We start from the raw sequence: 27378 nt of genomic DNA, 5'->3' as shown, positions 1-27378 counted from the left end.
GCAAATTTAAATGCAAATTCAGACAAGAAGAGATTACAAGTAATACATTTATAATTACACAGCTTAACACGTTGTAAGTACTTAAGAATCAACTTTATCTTCTGAAATAGAAATATTCCGTTTTGATTTCATTCATAGCTAAGAAAAAGAATCACTAAGGTATGCTAAGAAGATAGTAAACATCACATGTTGATATGATTCTGTTAAGTTGCCTATTAATAATATTTTGCTGCTGAAATATATTTTCAGCTTCAGTGAATTGAATATCCATATTCAAAATTATTTTGGAGACCTAAAAACGATCAAATTACACACGTACCTCTGTATTCCTTCAACTAAAGCAACTTCATCAGGTGATGATGATATATACACACAAGATCTTCCGGACAACTGGGCTTTCTTTAATCCATCTACACTGTCATCCTCTTTCACTTGAACAGTGTGACAAAGACAAAGAGCCCGAAAAAATAGCTCCTCTCTCTCCTAATAAATAAAAAGGAAAGTATTGTCATTATATAGTATTACTTTGAAAAGGGATACGAAAAATGAAAACAAAAACAAATAAAACCCAATCTTCCTTCTAAATTATTCTGTTTTGTAGGAGATTGGAACCACTTATTTGATTTGGGCTTGTACCTACAACCAATTATGAATATTTTTGATAGGTAATACAGTCTCACATGGTGGCTAATCCTTTACGAGGGAATTGGATGCGAGCCCTACCCATGACTAATCAAGCTTCCTCCTAGATGATGTCAAAGCCAGGATCAGGTGACGGCTTGAAGATTACCTGGTCCTCATAAAAGCCACCAAGCAGCTCAGGAGAGCAGCAGGAAGTAAGACGACTCCTGTAAGAATCCCTGGATCAAGGGAAATGGCCTATTTCATATGCAACTCTCTGAAAGAAGTATAACCTTAAAAGGAGCAGAATGGAGAGGTGCAGGTTGTAGGAAGGTTCCTGCGGGAGTCCCTAGGACAGGGGAAGGAATACAGATTACATATGATTCTGCAGGCAGCAGGCTAAAGATAAGGGGAGTAGAGACAGGCTCGCCCTGACTCTCAGGCAGATGCCCTGTGGAATATAATCATGTAGGGAGTAGACAGGCTCTTGCAGAAGGCTGTGGGTCACAGAGAAAGGACAAGAGTGATATGATAAATTTTCTCTCAGCACCCAGGTCTTACTGTGGGGTGAGTTTCTGATTGTTCTGTTGCAACTCTGACAAGTGTTTACTGCACAATAACAGAGCATGTTTTTAGGGGCCTTAAATCCAAGCTGAGAGCCAGAAAAGCATTGGGTCTGGACCTTTGATGTTGTCAGCTGAGTGTGTGGACTTCCTGTCTTGCAGAGCTTGAAACAGCCCCTTTCTGGTTGCTCATATAAGGTATGCTTTGGTAGGCGATTTTGGGAGCTGGGGTGAAACCTTTACAGTCAGTTGCAGGGACTGACTAAGGACATCCTCTCTTTATGTATCTCAGGCCTCTGAGTGCAGGTTGGGAACCATATCAAAGAGGTAACTGCTAGTTCCTGGGCTGTTGTTTGGGGTTCTGTTTTATCCCAATGAAGGTTGCTTAGTTAAGCCAAAGAAGAATTGCAGCCCATGCTCTAATCACACTTCGGTGTCTGTCTCTCTTTCCTGCACAGCAAAAACTGCAACTGTGTAGAGAATAGAGTCACCCAGAAAAAAAACTTTTGCACTAGTTTAAATTTATGAAGACTATACAATATGCTTTTAGCACTCATTTTTACCCATTTTATCATAGTTTTTGTCTTATATTATCACTTTAATCAGTCATCTAACTATTATTATAGATGTTTAGCTATTAACTTGGTAAACTTTCATATTTTAGTTTTCAATTAACGATATTTTACAATTCTGTTAAGTGGATTCTCTTGGACATTTCTTGTTAACCAAATGAATCCCTTAGACTAAACTACAAGAGGAAAATATTTATGCTGTGATACAATTCCACCAGAAACCCACTTAGTTTACTAAAATCTCTGGGACATTTATAATTTTCTTTTCCACATAAAGATCAGTCCATTTTCATATTTTTTTTAAAGGGGCATCGTACTTTCCCGCTTCCTCCTGGAGAAGAGTCGATCATATCAATGCCTGTACAATCATGGAGGATTTGCCCATTACAGATGACATGAGGTATATAAACATGCCCTTCAATGCAGCATTCTATGAATTCCATATTGTTCTCAGTTAATGTTCCCGTTTTATCTGTGAAGACATACTCAACCTGCAAAGAAATACATTAATTAAAGAGAACTGGATTTATTATCAGACACTGAGAAAGTCTCTGTTCATAAATCAAGTTGTATAATTTTCAAGCCCTTAGCTACTGGTCCTCACTAAAGAAGAACACAGTAGCTTTCCTTTGGGGTGTCAACTTTTGTCAAAATACAGGCAGCACCTGAAAGGTTCTACAGTACATGGGATAGCTGCAGAACTATGTTTCACCTGACAAAGAAAGTATGTGAGACAGTAGTGAAGCACTTAATCCATTTTTCTCACTTCCATCCTCCTCCTTTCCCAGGTTAAATCCCTTATCTGCAAGAGCTATTTCTGGAAACACATTGCACATAGCTTACACTTGTCAATGACTTTTGATATCTGATGCATAAGCCCAGATTTCGATTATAGTTATACAATGTAAATCCCGAGTGTCTACAACAATGTCTACAACAATGTCAACAGAATTACTCAAGCATTACATACTAATGTGCATGTAAGTGAGATACTAGTGCGATCAGAATAGGACCACAGCAATTGTGGAAAAACAAACAAAATGTAGTTATAGTGTTACAGTGTAGGCCTAGCAACTGCACTCTTCACCTGAACATCAGTTTTTATTTCACCTTCCATAGCACTTCATGGAATTCAAAACCCACAGCAGTAAAAAGAAAATGTAAAGTGACCGGTAGCAGGGACAACCGATATGTCAGACTACTATAACAGCTCAAAGGTGGGGTGCGGTGTTTTGTTTTTTTTTTTTGAGTAACTGACAGCAAGCAGTTCCAAATATATCATTTAAGCTAATGGTGCTTATAATGGGTTAAGCAATACTTCTCTCAATTACTATTGAACATATTGTTTAAAAGCCTTAGAAATTATCACACGTTAAAAGAAATAAGTTGGTCCAATAAAATGTATTAACTCACCCACCTTGTCTCTCTAATACCCTGGGACCAACATGGCTACAACAACACTGCATCAACAATGAATGTGTCCACTAAGTTTGGTTGCACAACTTGACAAACCTCAGGCCTGTTCTTCAGAGGCTCTGAGCACCTACAATTCTCACCAACTTGGGTGGTCAGTACCTCTGAAAATTGAGCCTCATGGGTATCGAGTTGGACATCTAAAACTGAAGAACACTTTTAAACTCCAGATTAAATCTTGAACAGCACATTTTGAAATGACAAAAATTAATTAAGCCAAAAATGACCACAATTGGGTTATTTTTCTTTAAGTGTTAGAAACGATTGATAAATTTTTATAATCAATTTACCTGTCCTAATTCCTCATTGAGGTCAGAAGTATTCACCAGAGGTCCTTCACCTGTGTCCTCATCAAACATTTCTTCATCCCAAGTGAGGAAATAAGAACCAAGAAACTTCTGCATTTCCACTGTGACATACATAGATACAGGAATAATGTAGTTGAAAAGAACCATGAATGCAAGGAAGTCTGTAAATGCTCGAAGTATCTGCCAAAGAAACAAAACCAAAACATTGATTTTTCATTAATCAGTGGAAATTAAAAGATTCAAATGGTTATTTATGAGTTTATCTTTCAAATGTCTTTCAAACATTAAGTGGAACCATTTAAAAGAAAAATCTTCTCAGTTACTCTCAACCCTAAGCTTGCATTTCTGCATTTCTCCATCACCGTCATTTTCTCTCCATGCTTCATGGTACAGTGAAGTCAGAATCTGGCACATTTTTATACATCTGTTATGATTCCAACTTCACTACTAATCAAGCATGAGGAAGAAAGAGCTTTGAAGGAGAAACCAACTTTGTAATTCTCGTGAGTCCAGGTTTAGAGTACATATTTTCAGTTACATATTAATGTATTACAAAGTTCTAGAGTGTCGAATGAATGACTACCTATGAATGATGAAAAATTAATATTCACAGAATATCATAAAAGAGAAAAACCAAACAGCAAGAAAAGGAGGCAAGGTTTGCCGATTTGTACAGATTACAAACACTTCCCATATTTCAAATAAAGGGCTTCCTGTCTCAATGAAATAGCAAGGTATTCATGTGTATATATTAATACTTTGATGTTTTCTCCATAGATAATAAATGACAGATTTTAAGCAATTTAGAAATAAAGGACTGAATTGTGCAACCTTTACTCCCATTCGTAAACCTAGCAATCACAGTCACTAAGATCACACAAGTAAGTATTACTTGTGGGAGTAAAGGTTGCAAAATCTAATCTTATTTGTAAGAAAATTTATTTATGTGAAGAAAGGCTGCAAAGTGAGGCCCAAAGTTAAGAGCTTAGAGTTTAATACCGATTTCTCAGTAACTAATACCAGCAACAAGAAAACACACACTTTCAATTTAGGTGGATTTTTGATACTGTACAGACTGAATACTAAACACTATTACTATATAGTCTCTTTAAAATTACATTTGAACAAACATCCAGCTTAAAGTGCAGAAAGCCAAAATACAAGCTTTTCCAAACTGCACTGCCAGTAGTCTCAGCAAGGACCAGGAGAAATAATTCATGACTGATAGTCACTCTTCACTAGGATCACTGGAAACAAATGTGAATTTAGGGTATTCTGAAACTATTTTGGTATTTCAAGTGTTTTCTTCACAAGATAAATTTTCATTAAAAATATTCTGCGAATTATGGTTGCACAGATCTACTTCTGAAAGAACAATGACAGTTTTGTATTTATCGATCTATAGGAACAGACAAGACAGCCAGTATCCATTTATATAGGACATGGTGGAGCATGATGTAACAGTCCCACCAATAGTGCATTTTTACAGCACGAAGGGCTAACAGGTGTATATTGCCTCATTCACCTTGGGGTCATTAACTTTGTATATGACCATACCAATTTAAAATGTCAATACTGTTTACTATTTTACTGCTGTTCATTTTAGTATAAAAACCTAGCTAATGTGCTTTATGCAGTATAGCTGGATTAATTCAAAAGGACATGCTCCACGAATCAGGTTGCACTGGAATATGGTATCAAATATTTGAATTTTGTTTTGGTCCTTATGGGGGAATAGAAGGGAGAAGAGAGAGACAGGTGATGATATGGGAAGACCTTTGGGAAGAGATCGGGGTGGGAAGTCATAAAGAAAGGACTCCAGGTTAAGGTTGGGGGGAGAAGAGGGCAGAATACATTTTATTTTAAAATGATCCAGAAAAGATACAGATAACTTACTACAATCACTAGCATTCTCACTTTTATTTTGATTTGCTTTACAAAAATATCCAACAAGTTCATTCAATTTGTTTTAAATTCCATTGAATTTTATAAATTTTCCGGTAGCTATCCAGTGGCTCTAGTAATCCCCTAAGTGATTCTCAAAAGTCCTGAAATGGCTTCCCCTCAGACAGTCAAAATTACTTCTAATCAATAGGAGCTCGTCCCCAACTTCAGAGACCTATTCATAAGCTACCATATAAAAATATATCATATCCCACACGTTGCCATCTAATTTTTAATGTTTACTTTAGACAAACATCTACTATTTATTCAATATTTATTTTTTTGAAGTAATTAGCTACTATGCCTAGGGGATTTGCTTCCCTTTAACTGATACAGAAATTTTAGCCTCTTTAAACTTTTCAGTTTTACTATTATCTATATACTATTTAACAATCACTACTTAAAATGTTTTCATCAAACAAGTGTTAACGAAACAGAAAATGTATAAAAACAAAGATTGCTGGGTACCTCCATCTGAATTTAGGATAGTAGGAAGTATGTTATCCAAAGACTTAGAATTAAAAAACAAACAGAACGAAAACAACAGATCAGCATAATATGGTCAAGTGTTGTATCTGCACTTAACGCTCAGCATTTTAAAAGTGACCTCCAAACCATTCAGAAATATATTTTATCTAGTGTGTGCTAAATGCACAAAGAACAAGAGGGCAAAGAGTCATTCAAAAAATAACAGATATGAAAAACTAGTTTTTCCAATCTTCTTAAAGTTATGCTAGCCAATTTGACTCCATTGTGATGTCACACATACCATGAAGCGTCATTAACTAATAGAGCCAGTCAATATGGGTCTGGTAAGGGACACTTTTTTGGTAATATGGTGCCCTTTTGAAAAAATATTTCATATACTTTTTAAAAAAATAGCTTTTTAAATTTTTTATAGAATAGCTTTTTAAAAATATTTTAAAAATAAAACATGTCTCTAACTCTACATCAATCCATCATACACTTCAACAGCAGGGCTTCCTGTTATCAGTAACGTCATACAATCACATATTCTGGGATTACGGTGAAATGAAACTGTAAATCTCAGGGACACTAGAATAAAAATAGCAAGTTTACACTTTCCTAGTTGCTATATGATCCTCCATGCTCTTCTGTTTAGAACACTATAATTTTTATATGTGTCACTCTTGAACACCTTGAGAGAAAATTATGTTACACAAACACACAGTAATTTTCCGTACCAGGTTTCTTTTCCTTTCTGACTCTGTTTTCTGATTATACCATGGTTCATCACGCAATGGATCACTCTGCCAGACATACTTCAGGGTAGTATTTATTAGTGCTTTACTGATTAGAATACAGAGGTATACAATAAGGAATACATTCATTGATCTAAAACAAACAAAAGAAAACAACTCTTCCATTAGTATATAAAAATGTACAGAGTTTATGAAAACTTTATACTGAAGCTCCTTAAGTCTAATTAATATTCATTAACAAATCTAATAATGTTATGATGTTAAATAAGTTCTGTACAGTATTTCTCCAGTGGAGAATAATATTACTAAGACCTGGTCTAAACTTAAAAGTTTACCAACATAACTTGATCACAAATTTTATACACGTTTTACCATCACCACTATGCTGGTAAACCCACTATGTAGATGCAATTACATTGGCATAACTATCCTTATACCAGGACAGCTTAAGCCAGTTCCCTGAACCAGCACAAACTATACTGGTATAAACACTTTTACACAGATATAACCGCATCCACACTCAAGATTTTGCTGGTATAACTATACCAATATAATGGCAAAAACGTCCTAGTGCAGATAAGGCCTAACTTTCTTCTCAAAGCATAAGAAAACAAAAATGTTGTTATTAACATCAGTGATGGGCATGAACTGAACGTTCTGACCTGTACACCTTTAACAATAAGAAGAGCTCCTTCACCACTTCCCAGCAGTTGTGAAAGGAAAAAGGAGGTACACAGGCTGATTACCGTAGCTTGCTTTAAGCAATGGCATCCTATCTGCCACTCAGACACCAGGGTAAGGTATGAGACTATATAAGAATCCCCGATATCTGTGGTAACAGACAACCAATATCAGCCCAAGTAGCTGCTACTCCCCTTACAGATGACAGTGTGTTCAGAAAACAACAGGCTTCCTTTTCAATAGCATTCATTTTGCTTGTGTAGACCACCATTCATTTTAGTTAAAACACAGAAACCCTGCCAGAAACAGACTGGTAGTACACAGTGTTTCTGCAGTTTGGTTCCATTTTATTGTATTTTAGTATGCTGTTCCAGACTGAAGTGCCTCAAAGGAGTTTTGTCTATTGAACTCAACATGTAATTGCTAAAAATTGGGAACTGTAAGGGTACTGGAACATGGCACAATCTGCTGATTCTGTCAGTGGATCTACTCTAAGCAGGAAGAGTTACTATACTCTGGAATGGTAAAGAACAGCTGATTTCGAAAAGGTAACTAGAATTAATAAGTGTTTGTTGTTGTTTTTAAAATATAGTCATCTGTTCAATAAGAGGAACAAAAATCTAAAGGGCACCCATGGTGACACACAGAAAGATGCAATTTTTACTAAGTCTCTTTCTTCCACTTATATTCTAGTCAATGTAACATACAGTTTTAGCGTAAACAAAAATGTGTCCGAATATTATTTTTTTAAATCCAAACGTACTCTTTTCACCCCATAATAAATACTTAAAAAGGATAATAAAAGCTTTACTTTTCAACAGCAGATCGTTTCTGTGATTTTGACTGGTAATTTAATGCCATCTTTGTTTCCATGCCAGTGTATATAGCAACACCTGAAACAAGAAAAACTATTTTAGTAAAGATTGTGATTGAAGGTTGTGAATGCAAGTGTTAATGAACAGCACAAGATCAAGGAGGATATATGATCCTGACAGCAACAAAAAAAAAAAAAAAAAAAAAAAAATCTCTGATTGCCCTGGTATTTACATATCCTACCATTACATCCTGCCTTGGCCATATGAAGAAAATTTTAAGGCAATTTTAAGAAACAGAGGTTGTTTACTTTGTATAGTAACTGGAGCGTCTTTGAGATGTGTGGCCATATCTGTATGCCACTGTGGGGACGCATGCACTGCACGCGCCTGAGACAGAATTTCATTTTTTTGCCAGTAGTCTCCATTGGTCCCCACCTGTGGTCCAGATCAAGAGCATAAGGGGCAGTGCAGACTGACTACCTCTCCTGTTCCTTCTCTACCACGAATCATGTGAGAATCCAAGTAGAGGGCAAGATGGACAGATAGGGGAATACAGCTAGAGACCACACATCTCAAAGAACTCCAGTTACTATACAAGATAAGCAGCCCCTCTTTCTTCAAGTAATGGTCCTTATGTGTATTCCACTGCACATTGCTGAGGAAGGAGGCGGATGCGAGGACCTACGCAGTATGAATAACTGAAGGATTGCAGATCCAAATGAACCATTGGCTGCAGAGGCTTGGATTAAAGCATAATGTCCTGTGAAGGTATGTATAGAACTCCATCTTGGGCTTTGTAGATGTCAGTCAGTGGCAGATGAAGTGATGCTTGATGGGACCTCACATTTTGCAGGGGAGGGTATGAACTAATTGATAACAGAGCAGGATACAGCCTGAAATCCACTCAGGAAGCCTCCGAGAAGATATCACTTGTCCCTTCATCCATTCTCCCAGTGAAACAAACAAACAACGTAGATGATTGCCTAAAAGACTGTTCTTTGTTGGTGGAGTGCCAGTGCCTGGCACATATCCAGAGAATAAAGTCTCCTCTCCTCATTAGCAGCATGTAGCTTCAGAAAAAACAAACAAAAAGGTAGATGTATAGTCTGTTTTAGGCAAAAGCCCAAGAGGACTTTGGGGGTGAATTTTGGGTGTAGCCTCAGTGTAACTATTGTTATGGAAAATTGCATAAGGTGGATAAGCCATAATGTCACCTAGTTCAACAACCCTTCTTGCTGATGGGATGGCCACTAACATGGTGACCTTCACAAAGAGATGGGAGAAGCATGTCATGAAAACGGTCATCAAAACGGTGACTCAGTTAATGCTAAGAGGACCAAATTAAGGTCCCATGCTGGAGTGGGTTTAGTTACTGGATGAAAGGCTTTAACTAGACCAGAGGTCAGCAACCTTTGGCACACGGCCCATCAGGCTAATCTGATGGCGGGCTGAGAGACATTTTGTTTACGTTGACCATCCACAAGCAAGGCCCCCTGCAGCTCTCAGTGGCTGCGGTTCACTGTTCCTGGCCAACGGGAGCTGCAAGAAGCGGTGGCCAGCACGTCCCTGCCACCCGCGCCACTTCCCGCAACTCCCACTGGCCGGGAATGGCAAACCACGGCCACTTGGAGCTGCGGGGAGCCGTGCCTGCAGACTATCAATGGAAACAAAATGTCTTGCAGCCCGCCAGCGGATTACCCGATGGGCTCTGTGCCGAAGGTTGCTGACCCCTGAACTAGACCTTTTAGAAAACGTAATTATTGGATGGGTGAAAATAGAGTAGTTGTTGACTGGAGGGTGACAGGGACTAATTGCCACCACATGCACTCATAGGGAGCTGAGGTCTTCAGGGTGAGCAGATAATATAAAATAGTGGGAATGTCCAGTCATTTGTGGCCATATGACAATGTCAGGCCCAAATAGAAAATCTCTTCCACTTAGCCACTTTCTGATGGATTCCTTCCTGCTGTTGTTAAGGATGGCTTAAACTGCTAACAAACATGTCTGTTCTAGATTTGATGCCCATCCAAATACCAGGCTGTGAGGTGGAGTCACTCTGGATTGAGATGTCCGATCTTGCCATTGTCCTATGTCAGAAGGTCCAGAAAGATCAGAGGCTGATGGGGTTGAGCTGACAGCTGGAGAAGGTTGGGTATCCAAAACTGTCTGGACCATCTGGAAGCAACGAGGATGATCACCACTCCATCTTGCTGGATCTTCCTGAGGACTCGAGGTAAGAGAGTAATGAGGAGAAAGGGGTACATAAGGGATTAGGATGGTATCCCCTTTGGAGTCCTGATCTTTAACTCCTCTGGAGCAGTAGGTCTTGCATTTACTGTTTTCTTGTCCTACTAAAAGAGCCCAAGAAGGGAATCCCAATTGCTTGAATATGCTCTGCACCACAGGCTCATGTAGCTCTCATTTGTGGTTGATCGTGACATGTATGCTGAGCCACTAATGTTCTGTGTATCCTGGGAGATGTACTGATGATAGAGTGATTTTATGACTAATACACCGATTCCATGGCTTGACCATGTCTATTAACAGGTATATGCACCTTGCTCCCCCTTCCCTGTTGATGTAGCGCACTTTTGTGATATTGTTTGATATCACCTGAATACATTGGGATTGTACAAGCAGTAAGAATTGCTTGCAGGCCTCTCAGACAGCTCTCTGTGCCAGCACATTTGTGTGTATCCTGGGCTCTCGGGGAGTCCACATTCCTTGTGCTGTGTGTTTGTCCAGATGGGAGCCCCATCCTAGGAGGAAGGTGTCTAATAATCATCTTCTGGGGGTGGAACAAAGGCAACTCCTGTGCACATCTACTTGTTGCACTGCCATCGCCTGCTTGGCACAGATACCATCTGAAGCCAAGCTTATGGGCAGTGAAGCTGAAGTTTTGCAAATGGTGTCAAGTAGGTAGGATGCCATGTGACACAGGAAAATAAAACATGTACAAATCAATGACTGAGGGCTCTGGATTGATTGATTAAATTATTCAGTGACTGAAATCTGTCCAGAGGTGCACCAATAAATTCTGTGGTCTGCAATGGAACTAAAATGGACTCTTCTGTGTTCACAGAGATTTCCAGTGACACTAGAAAAAACTGAGGAGAGATGAGTTTGATGTCAGTGCCTCCTACTGATGAGATCTCCCTGTCAATAGCTAATTGTCCAGGTAAGGAAAGACTATTGAGCTGTGGTGTCAGACATGCTGCCATGACAGAAAGTACCTTTGTAAACACTCTGGACACTGTTGCTAGTCCAAAAGGGAGCACCCTGTACCGATAATGATTAGGACCTATAGTGAATCTCAGCAATCTTCAGTTAGAGGGATGGATGTTGATATGAAAATAGGTATCTCTCATGCCAAGACCTGTGATCCAATAGTCTCTGTTTAGGGACATAATTATTGATGCCAGGATGACATCCACAATTAGGGTTGCCAACCCTCCAGAATTGGCCTGGAGTCTCCCAGAATCAGCATTGATCTCACAGTGACTATTGAAAGCAATCCAGGAGATTTTAATAGGCTATTTTAAGACAATGACATTACGTCATGCTGGGGAAAAATAAAATCTCCCAAACCAGCTTCAGTCAGACTTGGCAACCTAAAATGGATCTCCACCCTCCTTTTCTTGGCTATGAGGAAATATTTGGATAAAATCCTGCCTCCCCTGCTCCCCAATACTGAGGTGGTACCAGCTCTACAATTCCCTGCTGAAGTTGGAAGTCTACCTCCTGAATGGTTTCAGAGTAACAGGTGCCACAAGTACTCCTTTTCTTTTTACCTCCTGAATGAGTATCTTCTTATGAAAGTGGCTCCTAAAAAGGAATAGAGAAGAGGGTTTTCAAGGGGGAGGGTAGAGGAACTCTTTGTGCATCTGAACTTGACAATGTTAAGAACCCATTTGTCTGTTATCTACTAGGCATGGAAAAATTTCGCTATTCAGCCACCAAAACGGATTTCTAGTCTCATCAAAGTACCTCTTGACATGAAGTTGTTGCTGAAAGGAGGAGGAAGGAGGATGAGTGTTGTGTTTACTTTTCTGGATCCTCTATTGCTTATGTGGTGGTTTGTATCCCCTTTGGTGGTAGAAGGATTGTGGTACTGGACTTGGTTCATAGGGCTGTTTATGACACTTCCTCTTCAGTGCTAGCGTATATAAAGTCAGGGAGCATACTGTTGCCCTGGAGTGCTCCAGTGAGTGTAAAACTCATCTGTCTTTTCACTAAATAAATTATTCCCATTGAATGGCAAATCCTCTACAGCTGATTGAACCTCCTTGAGAAATCTCAAGTGCTGCAAGGATTTGCAACACAACAGCAGGTGCTATTAACCTTGAGGCCATGTCAGCTGTATCAGCTGCAGCCTGTAGAGATGTTCTAGCCACCAATCTACCCTCCTCAATAAGGACCTCAAATTATGCCCTATTCTCTGGAAGGAATTCATCTCTGAATTCAGAAATTTTTGAATAGTTGACAAATTGTATTTCGATAGTAAGGTCTGGTAGTTGGCTATTCGGAATCACTTGCTGGTGGACGTAAATATTTCTTCCAAAGAGGTCTAAACTTTTGGTTTCTTTACCTGGGGGGGACAGACCTTCGGTGCTGTTACCTACTTGTAACCTGCCTGAACCACCAAAGGATTCCGGGCAGGATGAGTAAATAAAAATGCTGTTACCCTGTCTGGGACAAAGTATCTCTTTTCTCACCTCTGAGGAGTAAGGTGCACTTGTTGCTGGAGGAGTAAGGTGCACTTGTTCTTGGAGCATGCCACACAAGCTTGTCAAGCTTAGGGATGGCACTGTTAATGGCGAATGCCATTCTGCTAGGTCCTGCAGTCTGTAAACTATCCAGGAGTCTGTAAGGTATCCCCTGAATTTGCTCCAGAAGAATCTGGAGCTCATCCACAACTCCAACAGATCTTGAAACCGTTTTTGGTCATGTGGTGCAGACCAATGGACACTACTGGCAAAAATCTTCCAGACTCAGGCACATTGAGCGTATATGTATCAACAGCGAAACGCACACAGGGACCAGCACTAGAAACAGCAACATTCACATTCCATTTCTAATTCACATTTTTCCATCTTGAATCTACACCATGTTCCTCACAATTCTTGCATTGGAGTGCCTTTTGACATGTTACCCAATGCAACTGTACAAAGTATTTTTGAATAGTCCATATTGTAATTCTAGATTTGTCCAGCTTCAATTTTAGAAACTAAATGATAGGTTATAAGAAGTATTCTAAACAAGCCTAAACTACATGATGTATCCAAAAATAAAAGAAATCCACAGATTTTGCTCTCTTCAGCAGAACCTACTCATTCATTTAAAAAATATTATAGTTTTGCACAGCCCCATTAATAATAGCTTCAGAGACTAAAAAAAAAAGATTAAATACAGCAATTATAATCAGCTATAAACAAAAAAATATATTCGAAGTACACATTAAATCAGATCTAATGTATCCTGGGTCATAACTCACTACTAAAAATAAGACACTCTGGCATGTGTGCTGTGCTGGGATAATTCCATATGTTGGGTGTGTTATTAACAAGGTCAACAGCAACTGCTCAAGGAGTGGCAATATCTCAGCTTGATACACATCTTCACTGAGTTTATAAAATAGCCCTATGAAATTGAAAATAATAATAAAAAGACATTAATTATACCTATTACATTGTTCTTTATTCCAAGTAAATAAGGGAAATTTGACAACATCTCTCCTCTAATCATTTCCTGCTGTTTTTTTCTGGAGAGAGAAAGTTGCAAAATTTGAATTTTCTAGATTCCTTGCCATTCACAGTCTTCCCTCTTGGAAAGAGAAGGTGGTGCATCATGGGAGATGTGGTCTGGCCAATGCGCCTGACCCATAGAGGAGAATGGGGACATGAAGCAACTGAACTACAACTTCAATGATTCATCGTGGCATTTCCAAATAAAAATATTTCAGTTTTTCGGTGATTGGTTTGTAAACATAAAACTGAAATTTTCTGCAGAAAGCAGACACTTTATGGAGGGGAAAAAATGTTGAGATGAAAATCCAACTCTGTTGAAGAACACTTTTAAGAGAAAATGTTGGCCAGCCCTTCGTATATTAGGTTGGGGTAACAATTCATCTGCCCTAATGATTCAGCAACAGAGACTCAACGTTTTCCAGTGGCTCATTAACTTCTAACACAATTGGGCTTTTGAGCACACACTGCTAGCCTGTCACATCCACATCGCATCAACAATTTTGTGGATTAAAGCCACATATTTACGTGCAGAATTTAGAAAACGTTTCCTTCCAAGGTCTCTTGCCGATAGCTAGTATTAGAGATTACTACATACTAAATCAATTGCTATTTCAAGAAAAAAAGAGTGTCATTGCTATTGTATGTCAGTTGTGATTATCTCAGTTCTCTTAATGATAACAAAAGTGCACTCCGTGGTGCAGATGTAGTTCAGGCAATGCAAGGGACGATTTATGCTCAGGTGATTGTAATTATAGATTTTTAACTTGATTTAACGTTTACATTTTAATTGAGAATACATTGTCATCATTTGTTAATTCAAATATTTACCAAAGATTCTCTCTGTGTTCTTTAAAGTAGCTCCTCTAAGAAGCAGATTTTCAGATCCTAATGGCCTACAAAAGATAAAGGATTATCAAAAATATACTAAGTGTTCAGAAATAGAAAACAGATTGTTATGAAAGCCACATGAAACATAACAGACAGTATTAGCTACAGAAAATAAAGTATTGATCATTTTATTTAGTGAAAGTCCACAATTAACAAGCAACCAACATCTGCGGTTTGCATTTCGGATTTTTTATTAAAGTATTATGGCCAAGATTTTTAGATATATGAATACCTAAAGTTAAGCTCTTAAATTCATACTTAGACACCTATAACCTGATTTACAGAAGCATTGCGAATCCAGCAGCTACCACTGACTTCAGATTGAATTTGGACCACAAACCTCAATATACAAAGATAACTGAAAAATGCATTACGGAGTTTGTTCCAACAGCACTATCCAAGATATACATATCATAACCAACTTATCTTGCTTTACTTCTCACCCCTGAAAATTGTACAGTCTACTTTTGTTTACTGATTAGGATGGGAAACTCATTAGAATGGGAAAGATTGCTGCTTTCAAGCTCTCTTCCTCCCTCCCGTTTCAAGTTAGCTGCAAAGAAATTTGATGGAGCAAAAGTTTTAGACTCAGATTGCTATAAACTAATGTTTAAGTCATCCAAACGTTTGAGAATTTATACAGTACTTCAAATATATCTTGTGAAAAGCAAGTATTTGTATATGGCATGCTGGAAATATGTGTGCTAAATATAAGCAAGGAATTGAAAACTATATTGTAATCTTGTTGAATTTAAAGATCTATTTTGCTTGGTCCTTCACGGAAAGGAAGTTTGGATATCCAAAAAGTGGTGCTTTTAATTTGAGTCAGCACTGAACTAGAAGAGTGCTCTAGCACTGTGCTAAAAGGTGCTGTGTTTTAGAAAAGATGTAAAGCCTGGACCTGACCACTTGTAGACATTTCATGACATTATTTGTAAGGTATCAGCTGTAAATGCTGGTGTCTGGACCAAATGCCAATTTGTATAAGGGAAGGTTATTCCCAGTAATCTTGTTTATCATCTCTTTCTTTTTTCCTATCCTTCCTAGCAAAAACTCTTATGGACAGCATTCAGACTCTACCAAATCAGGAAGCAGGAGGAAAATATCTGTCAATCATAGTCAGTACATAAGGCCCAATGCATCCCTAAATAGCTGAGGGGAGGTGGGAGGAATGTAGAATGGGAGAAGACTATAACAAATAGGATTACTAATGTCATATGTCCCTCTTCTCCCATTCCAATCGGCAAATGCCCTTAGAGATAGTGGATATAGTATATGGTGTCATCCCAAAGGAGGGTTTACATGTAGTGAAGCTTGGAAAACCAACTAGCCAAACTAAGTGTCAGTGGCAAAAGACAACCAGCTGGTAGTGACAGTTGAAAGTATACAGCTATGAACAGATGGTCACCTTGCAAATAGAAGAGGCAGATATCTCAACTCTCCAGGCACCAGATTTTGCCATACCATGCGACACTTACGATGTAAGGACAAGTTTTTCATAGTTCGGCTACAGTATTTTTACTGGTGGCCTTGCTTTTATTGCAACTCTCAAAGCAAAGAGAATAGTTGCTTAGAGTTTGAGTTTTAGCTATGAACTCTACTGAAGAGAGAAATATTACTGAATCAGGACCTTCTTGAAGCCTGCTGGTAAAATGCTGAGGACACACTGAAAGAAGCATCATTATATATCCTCCCCTTTCTCCAACGTCCAGTGAATGAAGATGCACTAACCTAAGAGAACGTTGTCAAGGCTGATTATTTTCAGCATCAGAGCTCACAAATGCCACTCAGCAATTTCCTCCGAGAAATCTACAATTAAATAGCTCTGCTCAATCTCCAGGCCATCCCTCAAGGCTAGGTGTTCTGAGTTGGGAAAGCTGGCCGATCTCAGATAGCAGTTCTGGCCTATTAAGTAGCAGCTATGTAGAAGTATATGGTGATGCTCCGGAGGTCAGAAAACCAAAGATGATGGGGCCACCAAGAAGCCAGCAGGATCATTTATATCTAGCCTAATTTCTCTTGCAGCTTTACAGAACACTATTAGGACAGGGAAACAATATCCCAGTTCCTTATTTCAATCTCAGGCCAATGTATTTTCCCCATCGTTTCGGGACAGAAGTATTTTCCAAAATGCGGTTAGTGTGGCTGTCTTGCTGGAGTCAAGCCAATTGACTGTTTTGGACTCAGCTGCCGGCACACCTCCTGGAAGACTTGAGGTGCAGGCTCCACTTTCCCAATGTCCTGGACAGGAGCTCCCCTGGCCTAAGAGAGAGACTGTTCTGAGGGAGGCAGAGAAAGGCTATGTCCAAACACAGATGGGACAAGTGGGGAAGGAAGGAACACGGAGCTATGTGTTCCTTTTTACTGTAGTTTTGTTGTTATTTGCATTATGTAGTCCCTAGGGCCCCACTGTGCTAAGCACTGTATACAGAGAGCAAGAGGCAGTCCTTGTCCCAAAGGATTTTATAATCTAAACAGACAAAAAAGGATAGGGGAATAGCAATAACATGCAAGCAGAGTGAACTGAGTTTTCATTTGCAAACATCAAGCTAGTTCCATGATTTGGCTTTATTGTGGCGGGGAGGGGGCAGGTGAGGTGTCCTGGTGGGAAAGGATTAGCTAAATGTAAAGGACAGGGGATATCGAAGGAAGGAACAGAGACAAGAAAAAAATGGAAGGCAGGTAGAGTTAAACTGAGGTGAAGAGATTATGCGTAAAGGGATTAAAGCAAATAACCAGTCAGCTCAGGGGAGAGAATGACCCGCCTAAGAACTGTAGAAAGTAGCCAACAGTGCCTTCAGGAGCTACCTGAGTTTGCTTGAGGGTGACTGTTTGGTTGGCTCCACCCAGGAGTTTTTCCTCTTCCTCAACCCCACATGGTTCAGGAGAGGTGTGGAGGCAGGGTGTGCTCCAGGTCACAAATGATAACCCAAAGCTTCAGCATGTTGGTATTGAGACTACAGGGAAAGAATCATTTCCTAGACTCAAAAGAAGTCTGAGTTCAAGAGGCAAGTATCATGGCAAGAATGGGGGTGGTGCAGTACATACCTCAGACCCATTGTATGCAGAGAGGAGGAAGTACCACATAGGACTGATTCCTTGACAGATAGAATGAGGGGGAAAAGGCCAATGCCACTAAAGGAGTGGGAACCTCTGAAGATGGAAATGAGCCCAGAGTGGTGGGGAAGGCCAGAGTCTGCCTTGGAATCCATGCTATGTTTGAAGGGATTATCCCCCAAAGCAACCAAAAGGTAAAATGGGGTCATAAGTGAAGGACAGGCCTTGGTCTTACAGCACTGTATGTACTGAAACACCTTTGTAAAAATGGCATTGTAGGGTTCTATAATTCACTGTCTCACTAATTTGCATTTCAAATCTGCTCAAGTTGCAATGGTTTGCTCTGCTGCCTGTAATTAGGCCTCTCAGATATACCTGTGCAATCCTGTTTTCAGATTTTATCAGTTAGACCTGTGCAAGCACTTACAGCTAATGAGGTACACAGGTATCCTGATGGAGCCACAAACTAAGCAAGGAGGGCCAGGAAGATCTGGAATAGCAGAAATTCCTCTCGTCCACTGGGCTCACTGATACAGAGAACCGACAACCTGCAGTCACTTACAGAGGTTAAAAAGAAGGCTTAACAGGAGCCACTCTGAGAAAGAGCTCTGGCTGGCTCCTTGGTTGCTGGGCTTCTGCAAGTAGCCACAAAAGGAAAAGATTTTGTTCTCTTTGGGTTGAGATCTGGACAGAAGCACCTACAGGATGGGGAATCTTCTTGACAGTGCAGACAGGAGGAATGGTGCCTCCTTGTGCTGCTTTGTTCATCTTTACTTCTCCTCTATAGCTTTGATTCTGTGGTTCTTCATTCTCTTTTCTTGAACAAGAATTATAACAAATAAGAAAGTATACAGAAAAAGAGACAATTGCTCTTCCTTGCTTCCAACATGCAGGAGACAACAAATTGAGAGGAAGTGGGCAAATTGGAGCTTATATTCCACCGATAAATTGATCGGTGGAAAATGAATGCTGTGTATATGGGCTCTTGCCAGACAGAACAGGAGAAGATGCACTGCCAATATGTTTTGTTTCTCCAAGTTTCTCCAATAGTTTCAATTGAAAATTTCTTCACTTCCTGTTCCAAAGTGTTGAGTGGTATTGCTGTGCACAATTATATGATGCCACGTTTCACACCAGTGGCGAGTTAAGTCTCTCTCTCTCTGAAAATTTTCATTCTATATTTCACAAAGTCTTGTTATTATAAGAAACACTAAATTTGTGACTGCTCAGTGTTGTCTGCAATGTTAGACCCCTATCCTGAAAAGCAATCTCTCTGCCTATGTGGAATCTTGTGGACTCTGACAGCACTCTGTCTATGAGGCAGGATCACAGCCCTCAGTTGTGCACCCTGCATATTGTTTACAATGTACTGAAATATGAAGGATAAGAGTATATGACTCCTATTCTCCCTGGTTCCTCAGAATACTGAGTCATGTTCAAGGTTAAGGTCCTGATCTTCAAGGTGCTCAATGGCCTAGGCCCAGTATATCTAAAACCTCCTTAGATTAGGACCATGGTTGACAACTCCATTCCTCAGGCAGAATGGAACTTTCTACCATATGGGTGAAGTTTGTCTGTGCAGGAGACGGACTGAGGAATTAACTCAGTACCATCACCTTCTATTCCATGAGCAAGCTGCACTTCTTTGACTTGCCTTCTCTAACAAATAAAGCAATACGTATATTTAAAACAAACAACACCCCACCCCCCCTGCAAACCCCTATCAAAACAAAAAACACTAAGCTGCACACACAATTCTTCCCCTGCAGAGAAGACAAGAAAGAATGAACTACATATGACAGACGTTACTGGAAAGTAACGAAATCCTACAGTGAGAAGGGCAGTGTAAGAACCTATGTAGAACAATACAAGTAGAACAGAATGAAGCTATTTGAGTAAGCAATACCTGAAATATCTATATTCTGTGCATGCAAAGCAATTTGGGATTGTAAACAACACTATATAAATGCACTAAATCAATTATTAACCTTACATTCAGACATCTATGATACAGACAACCACAAAGTACCATCAAAACAGATCACAAACCTAATATTAAAAACAAAATGTAATATAAAAAAGATGATTGAATACATGAAGCATAAAATATTCGCTATACACAAAATTGAATTTTGTAAACTTTTAAAATAAAAATTTCTACTGTAAAATCAAGACAACATACTTCTCCCTCAGGATCACTACATATTCAGGGACAAAAGAAACCTATGTATTGTACGTTAAAAACCCTCTCTCTGATTTACCTTGCAATAGGTTCATTCCTATCCTGGTAAACATTTATTCGACCAACAAATCTGTAAGAGGAAAAGTACTTTAGTATCAATCCCAGATATTAAGTTATTTTATATAGAACATATGCAAATACAACTTGAGAAGTATTTATAAAACATTTTAAAAATCTGTATTATGACGATCTGAAATTTTATATAGAGAGACAGCATCTCACTTGTAAAAAACTTGCAAAAATACATTAAGATGAAGATTATTTTTAAAATTCTCTATGAAGGCTCTGTATGCTATAAAAGTTCATTAAATGTTATATGGACAACATATAATAAAAATAATAGAGAAGGAAGCCTGAAAATTTGGATTATTTGAAACATATTAAACTTTTATAAACTTCACTTTTATAAGCCAGCATTTGAAGACATCAGTTATAACAGTGAGTCAATACAAATTTTGTGTGTAACAAAGGCGAATGTGGTTCTAAGGTTACTTGCAGACCTTCTAATTAGAGCACATTTCTTCATTCATTTTCAATTCCTGAAAGATACGGTTACCTACCAAAACTATAGTTCTTCGAGAAGTGATGCAGCTGTGTATTTCATTTAGATGTGTGTACGCCCAGCACACCAGAGCCGAACAATTTTGCCTAGCAGTACTTGTAGCAATCGGCGCTTGTGCCTCATGGCCATAGCCCCTTCCCCGGCTATAATGAGGTGACACTGCCTCTACCTCTGCCCCTGCTCAGTTCCTTCTTACTAACCGTGGCCAGAGTCAGAACTGTGTGTAGTTCTTAAACTCACAATTCCTTGGTTTTTGACTTAATTGTTCTAGTTGCATATAGTTAGTTAGTACCCTTAATATTAGTGTTAGTTAGCTTAGATACCTTTTCCTAAAGCAGCATCTTCTCAAGCAGGCCAGGAAGTCTGTCTCAGCACCAAGGCCTATAGAGGATTGGAAGTCGCCCTCAACCTCGGTGAGTGGTACTGACTTACACTCTGGAACTGGCCCCTCTCCAAAGAGGTGAAGAAAACACTCCGCATTGAGTGTGCCAAAGAAAAGGTGTCAAGACCAATCAAGATCGCTCTAGACCTTGTGGAGACTCTTCTTCCTCTTCCAGGAAGAGTATGGCTATTGCCACCCCAGCACGCGGGAAGAAGCAGGTCCTTCCAACTGCTCCCCAGTCCTGTGCAGGGGTGTGGGAGACCCCATACCACTGACTCCAGTTCCAGTCCTGGGGCACCTGTTGAGTCTAGTATTGACGGCGATGCCGGCACTGGTTGTTCCCACACTAGCGGCATATCAGAAGGTGGCAGACCTCCTTTGCCTCTCCATCCCAAGCTCACCATTGGTCCAGGACTTCACCAGGGTTATGGCATCCTCAGCCTCACTGCCTGGATGGGCAGCTGAACCTTCAGGTGTACGGGCACCGCAGACTGTGGAAGTGAGGCCATTGCTGGGCTCAGCACAAGGGATCTCCTTGACACTGGGAAACTCCTTTGTGGTGCCAGTGTTACTGTGGCAGCATTCCCTGCCCTCCACCTCAGCACCATCAGCAGCATTGGTACCACCGCTGACTTCGTACTGACACCACTCCCAGCGCCAGAGAGAACCGAGGCATACTCTGTGGTGGCTGTGCCGTTTCCACCATTGTACCAGTCCTTCCCTCGCTATGGGTGACAGACAAGTCAGGCCGGTTGCTTGTGCCTCCTGGGCTGGCTCCACCTTTATGCCCTGAAACCCAAGTTTCCTCGGCATCCAGGTCAGGGTCCTCTTCCGCTCTCCATCGCCTGGCCCATATCCAGGACTGTTCACCGAGCAGCACTGGTACTGAGTTCAGCATTCTGGCCTGGTGCCGACTGGCCACCGATGCTTTATCCTTATGCTCTGTAGCCTCCATAGAATCTGTGGGATGCTCCTCAATCGTGGAGGCTGCCCTTCTCAATCCACTCCAAGGCAACATCAATGGGCACTTCAGTGGCTGGGGTTGTCCTTCCCCATATGAAGCCTCCAGAGTTGTCCCATCCAGGTACATGACACATCACTGGCACAGTTAACGGTCTCTTCATTGTCCCTGGACAAATTCAGTGATGCCCAGCTCTCCTTTAATGCCTGAGGATTTCAAGGCCTTCAAGGACCCCGTGTGGTGTGTGGCTGCTTCCTTGAGCATCCAGATGGAGTTCTTGCAGGAGAACATCTGTAATTTGCTAGACCCCATGGAGAGTGACTCTCCCCATTAATGATGCGCACCTGGAACCTGGAAAGGTTCTTTGGAGCACGCCAGCTTTGGTGCCACCGAGGGGAATGCTACTTTGTCCCGACGCTGGGATTTGAGGGGTTTTACTTCCACTTTACCCCTATATCCCTGGTCATAACCGCTGGGAACAACACAGCCCAGCAGGGCAAATTTAAGTCCACTCCTCAGGACAAGGACTCTAAATGACTGGACTAAATGGTAGAAAGATCTATACCTCCTCTTCCCTGCCAATGTTGTTTGATAACCAGCAGGAATTGTTGTCCAAGTACAACTTTGTAAATTGGACAGCTATGTCTAAATTTACAAACCACTTGCCTGAAGCCTCCAAGGAGAAATTTCGAGCGATTATTGCTAAAGGCTGCTTGGTAGCGAAGATGTCACTGCAGTGTGTGCTTGACGTGGCCGACACTTTGGCCAGAGTGATGACCTCAGCCGTGACCATGAGAAGGGCATCCTGGCTGCACAGTTTGGGTATTTCTCCTGCGGTGCAGCAGGCAATAGAAGATTTGCCCTTCAACAGTCGGGTGCTTTTTCAGACAAAACCAATGAACCTTTGCACTCCTTCAAGGATTCTAGGGCTACTCTATGTTCCTTGGGGGTGTTTATGCTGGTGGCCAAAATGTGCCATTACAGCACCCAGCAACAGTGCCAGCAGCAGCACTGCCCTCAACACCCCTTTGGGCAGTCTTCCTCTCCCCTGAGGCAGCAGTACTACCTAGAAAAGGACATATGTCCCAAATGGGGGCATTCCGGCTCTGGGTTCTGCCAGCCAACGTGACCTACGCCAGCACCCCCAAGCATCAAGTGTGACTCCTTTGTCCAGTTGGGACTTCAATTATCTCGTTTCCCTGTTTTTCTTCTCCCCCCTCCCCCACCATTTGGGGCCTGCTTTCTCAATGTTTGGGGCCTGATTACCACCCACAGCTGGTTCCTAAGAATTGTCAGATCAGGCTACGCTATCCAGTTCCTCTTCACCCTTCCTCCCCACACTCCCTCCCAGTCTCTCTTCAGGGATTCCTCTCACGGGATACTGCTCCTTGAGCAGGTCCAATCTCTACTGGTTCTGGGAGCAGTGGAAGAAATTCCTCTGGTGCACCAGCGTCAAGGTTTTTATTTCTGGTTCTTTCTGGTTCCCAAATCCAAAAGGAGGGGCAGATCTACTTTTGACCTATGCAGCTTTATCATATATATAGGATACATGAAGCTCTGAATGGTAACCCTGTCAACTATCCTTCTGGGTTGACTCAATGACTGGTTTGCTGCTCTGGACCTTCAGGATGCTTATTTTCATGTGGTGATCCTCCCAAGCCACAGAAGATTCCTCCAGTTCATTGTGGCAAACCATCATTTTCAATACATAGTCCTCCCCTTCAGTCTGTCTTCTGTCCCTGGGTTTTTAACCAAATGTATGATCATGCTGATGGCAGACCTCAGGAACAAGGGAACCCATGTCTTCCTGTATCTTGACAACTGGTTACTAAGGGACAGGTCCAGAGAAAATATTCTCATGTACCCATTACGCTGTGCTTGCTTGACCATCTGAGTCTCATCCTAAACAGTGGGAAGTCAACATTTGTCACCATTCAGAAAATTGAGTTCACTAAGGCCCTAATAGACTCTACACATTTGAGAGGTTTTGTTGACAACTGACGATTCTCAGATCACTTGTCACTTTTGTTTTGGGGTCTACAGTTTCAGCCTTCCAAGACAGTTTGCATGTGTCTGAGGCTCTTATATCACACTCAGGTGGTTCAATTTGCCTTCTTACTCTTCAAATGTGGCTCAGGACAGTTTACTCTTCAACCCGTCGCCCCTTAGTCTGCCTCCCTTTGTTGATCCTGGGCTCCTTCCAGTGATGGATGGTTCAAAGGAATGTATGTCAGGGCATTCCCTTTGTCTGGCTCTTAACAACCAGGACTGTGGTCACCAACACCTCTCTGATAGGTTGGGGAACACATCTGGTTCCACTGAATGTTCAGCATCTGTGATCGGAGCAGGATGTTCCACGGCATATCAACATCATAATGCATGTCACATTTTTCTAGACCACACCAGAGGCTCAGTGGTTCACATACTTAGCGACATTACCATTGCTGTGTATTATTTGAGCAGGCGACAGGGAACACACTCCAGAGCGTTCTGCAAAGAGGCAACCAGGCTGTGGCAGTTCTACATCAAGTAGAGTATCACTCTGATAGCTGATAACTCGCCCGGAGCCCAGAACCATCTCATGGACCATTTCAGCAGGAATTTTAACCTGAGTCACAAGTGGTCTATGAAGCCCAGTATTCTGCAAATCAAATTCACAGCTTGGGGGCAGCCTGACAATCAACCTATTCATTACAAGAGAAAACAGGAAATGCTGTCTCTTCTACTCTCAAGGTGATACAAAGGATTTTCCAGCTTCTCTGTGTGCTGCAAACACTGATCAGCACTGAGGCACTGTCCAGCATCAATAGTACTGATCTGTCACCATTAGCTGAAGGAGAGAAAGATCGAATTTGGGGTTTATGTAAATTAGTGAAATTGGACTGGTGACAGTGAAACATAATGTTAAGGTACATATAAGTGTGTGTGTGTATATATATATATATTTGGTAATTATAAGGATTTAGATCGTTAATAAAGAAAGTTTTAAGCAGTTACAGCTAGAGAAAGCAAGATGGTAGTAGCAAGAAACCAAAGCTGTGAAAACCAAAATGGAGGCCTTAGAACGATTCAGCCAATAGCAGCAAGAAGGTTGGTTGGGGTGAAATAAAGGTCACTCCAGAAACCTGAAGGGTGGGGTCAATTAGGCAGAACACAGGTCTCCAAACAGGTCCATCTTTAAAGCGCAGGTTTTCAATCAGGTCCAACTTTGATTGACAGAGAGAGGGCTCAAAGCTGATTGGCTGATAATGATAGGGATTGAAGAAACAACCAATCAGAACAGATCAAAATCTGTATATAAGGCAAGGAGCTGAGAGGCTTTAGTTAGTTTGTCTGTGAAAGTGGAAAAGTACCTGTATCTGTGTGGGAAAAAAGAATCATAGCGGATAGAAACGGGAGAGAAGGAAGTCCACTAAAAAAGCTAAATCATTATGTATCAGTAAGCGGTGGAAAAACAGCAGCAATAACAATGCCATTTTGACAGAACAGAAGGAACAGTCAGAGGGAAGGGGGAAGATATCAAAGTAGAAAGCATAATGACTCCAATATACATATAAGGTAATTTGTAAATGTGTATGTACGGGATGTTAAAGCTGGATGATTGTGTATGTATACTTTGTTGTTATATGTATAGTTTTAATGTTTAAGAACTTGCTGTCAGCCTCCTGTGTGTGACTGGCCATCCCATATAGAATGCAATCACTTAAAGCTGTTTTCCAATTGTAGGATATTGCAATTTTGCATACTTTAATGTGCATCTGTGCTAACAGGATTTTATACCTTTGTTAAGAAAACATGTGGTTTATTTCTTTAGTATATGTTTTAGATCTGCTATGTTTTCCTAATATTATTATGTGTTTTAGAGTTATTGTATTAGGAAATATTGCATTAAATAAAGGTTACTTTTGTTTTTGAAGGATTACTATCTGAGTGTAAATCCTTTCAGCGGAAGGCTGTATCCGGGTCCTCCTGGGGGTTAACAGATCTAGTCTGTTTTGGGGAGTCCTCCAAAGGTCAGAGAGAAACCCTCTGGTAAAACCCTGGCAATTCCTCTGGGCCAGGCCAACCCCTTTAACCTACCAAAACCAGACAAATTGAGGACTGAGTTACAAATGTAGGCAGGCCATTATAGGGGAGCCTGGAGTCTGATCTTGGGGGTTACAGAGGGGGCCCTCAGTCCGGCCTCTCTGATCAACACCTTCCAAATCAGGTGGCAATCAACACTCCTCTATGCTTTACCTCTGATCCCTATCATTCCACAAGTCATCCTCAAGCCGAAAGTGGATTGGGTCAAGCTCATCCTCATTGCCCTGGCATGACCAAGGAGGCAGTGTTGGTTTTCTGACCTTCTCATGTTGTCATTCAGCCTCCCATATCTTTTTCTCTCCATCCTGACCCACTCACACAGAATCACAGTTTCAATTTGTATCCTGCGCTCAGCTCCCTGCATCTCACTGCAAGGCTGCTCAGTAATTGAATGAAGAGGAAGAGCAATGTTTGCCAGCTGCTTGACAGGTCCTACTCAATACCAGAATGGCCTATTAGGCAAAATGGAAGTGGTTTTCAATGTGACCTTGGCCCATGGAATTCAGCTGATGCTGGCTTGCATCCAGGACATCTTGGAGAACTTGCTGCATCCTCAGTCATGGGGCCTTATGCTTAGCTCACGGAAGGTGCATCTGGAAATGATCACAAGGTTTCATCTACCTATTCACGGGAGAGCAGTATTTTCCAGTGGTAACAAGATTCTTAAAAGGAATTTTTCATCTCCATCTGCCAGGGCGAGAACCAGTTCCTTTTTGGGATCTTAATACAGTCTCAGCAGCTCTGATGGGACCTCTGGTCGAGCCTGTCAGTCATTTTGTCACTTTCCTTTCCTTGTGTCAAAAGAACAGCATTCCTGGTGGTGATAACATCTGCAAGGAGAGTCTGAGAATTACAGGCTTTGATGGCAGAGCCTCCTTATACGCAGTTGTCCAAAGACTAAGCGACATTGCAACTGTAATCAACATTTATGTCTAGAGAAGTCTCTCAGTTTCATTTGAACCAGGTGGTATATTTACCTGTTTTATTTCCTAAGCCACATTCATCCCTGGAAGAGCAGCACCTTCACAGGTTAGACATCAGATGACATCTATCCTTCTAGACTAAACCCTGTCATGCTTTGCCTCATCTACTTGTGTTGTACGTGGACTGTGTGAAGGGCTAGGCAGCCTTTCTACGAGAGCACAAGCTACGTCAATGGCGTTCTTAAGTGACATCTCAATACTGGACACTTGCAGGGCTGCCAAATGATCGTCCATACATACAATTACAAACCATTTAGGAATCACCCCTCT

The 27378-nt window shown here is 40.9% G+C and overlaps 1 protein-coding gene across 1 annotated transcript in view; it reads right to left on the bottom strand.

Annotated features, from left to right (window-relative positions):
• ATP11A (ATPase phospholipid transporting 11A) overlaps positions 1-27378 on the bottom strand; it is a 225678-nt gene that overhangs the window by 49664 nt on the left and 148636 nt on the right. The window contains exons 8-14 of the mRNA XM_077813627.1: positions 20154-20204; positions 14776-14840; positions 8197-8278; positions 6687-6837; positions 3520-3717; positions 2074-2247; positions 320-483 (exon numbers count right to left, since the gene is read on the bottom strand). Of these exons, the coding sequence (XP_077669753.1) occupies positions 320-483; positions 2074-2247; positions 3520-3717; positions 6687-6837; positions 8197-8278; positions 14776-14840; positions 20154-20204 (885 nt within the window). The remainder of the gene's footprint in view (positions 1-319; positions 484-2073; positions 2248-3519; positions 3718-6686; positions 6838-8196; positions 8279-14775; positions 14841-20153; positions 20205-27378) is intronic.

The sequence above is a fragment of the Eretmochelys imbricata genome, chromosome 1 (assembly GCF_965152235.1).
Source record: "Eretmochelys imbricata isolate rEreImb1 chromosome 1, rEreImb1.hap1, whole genome shotgun sequence".
NCBI lineage: Eukaryota > Metazoa > Chordata > Testudines > Cheloniidae > Eretmochelys > Eretmochelys imbricata.
Note: the sequence above shows the minus strand (reverse complement) of the source record. Positions and strands in the feature narration are given on the sequence as shown.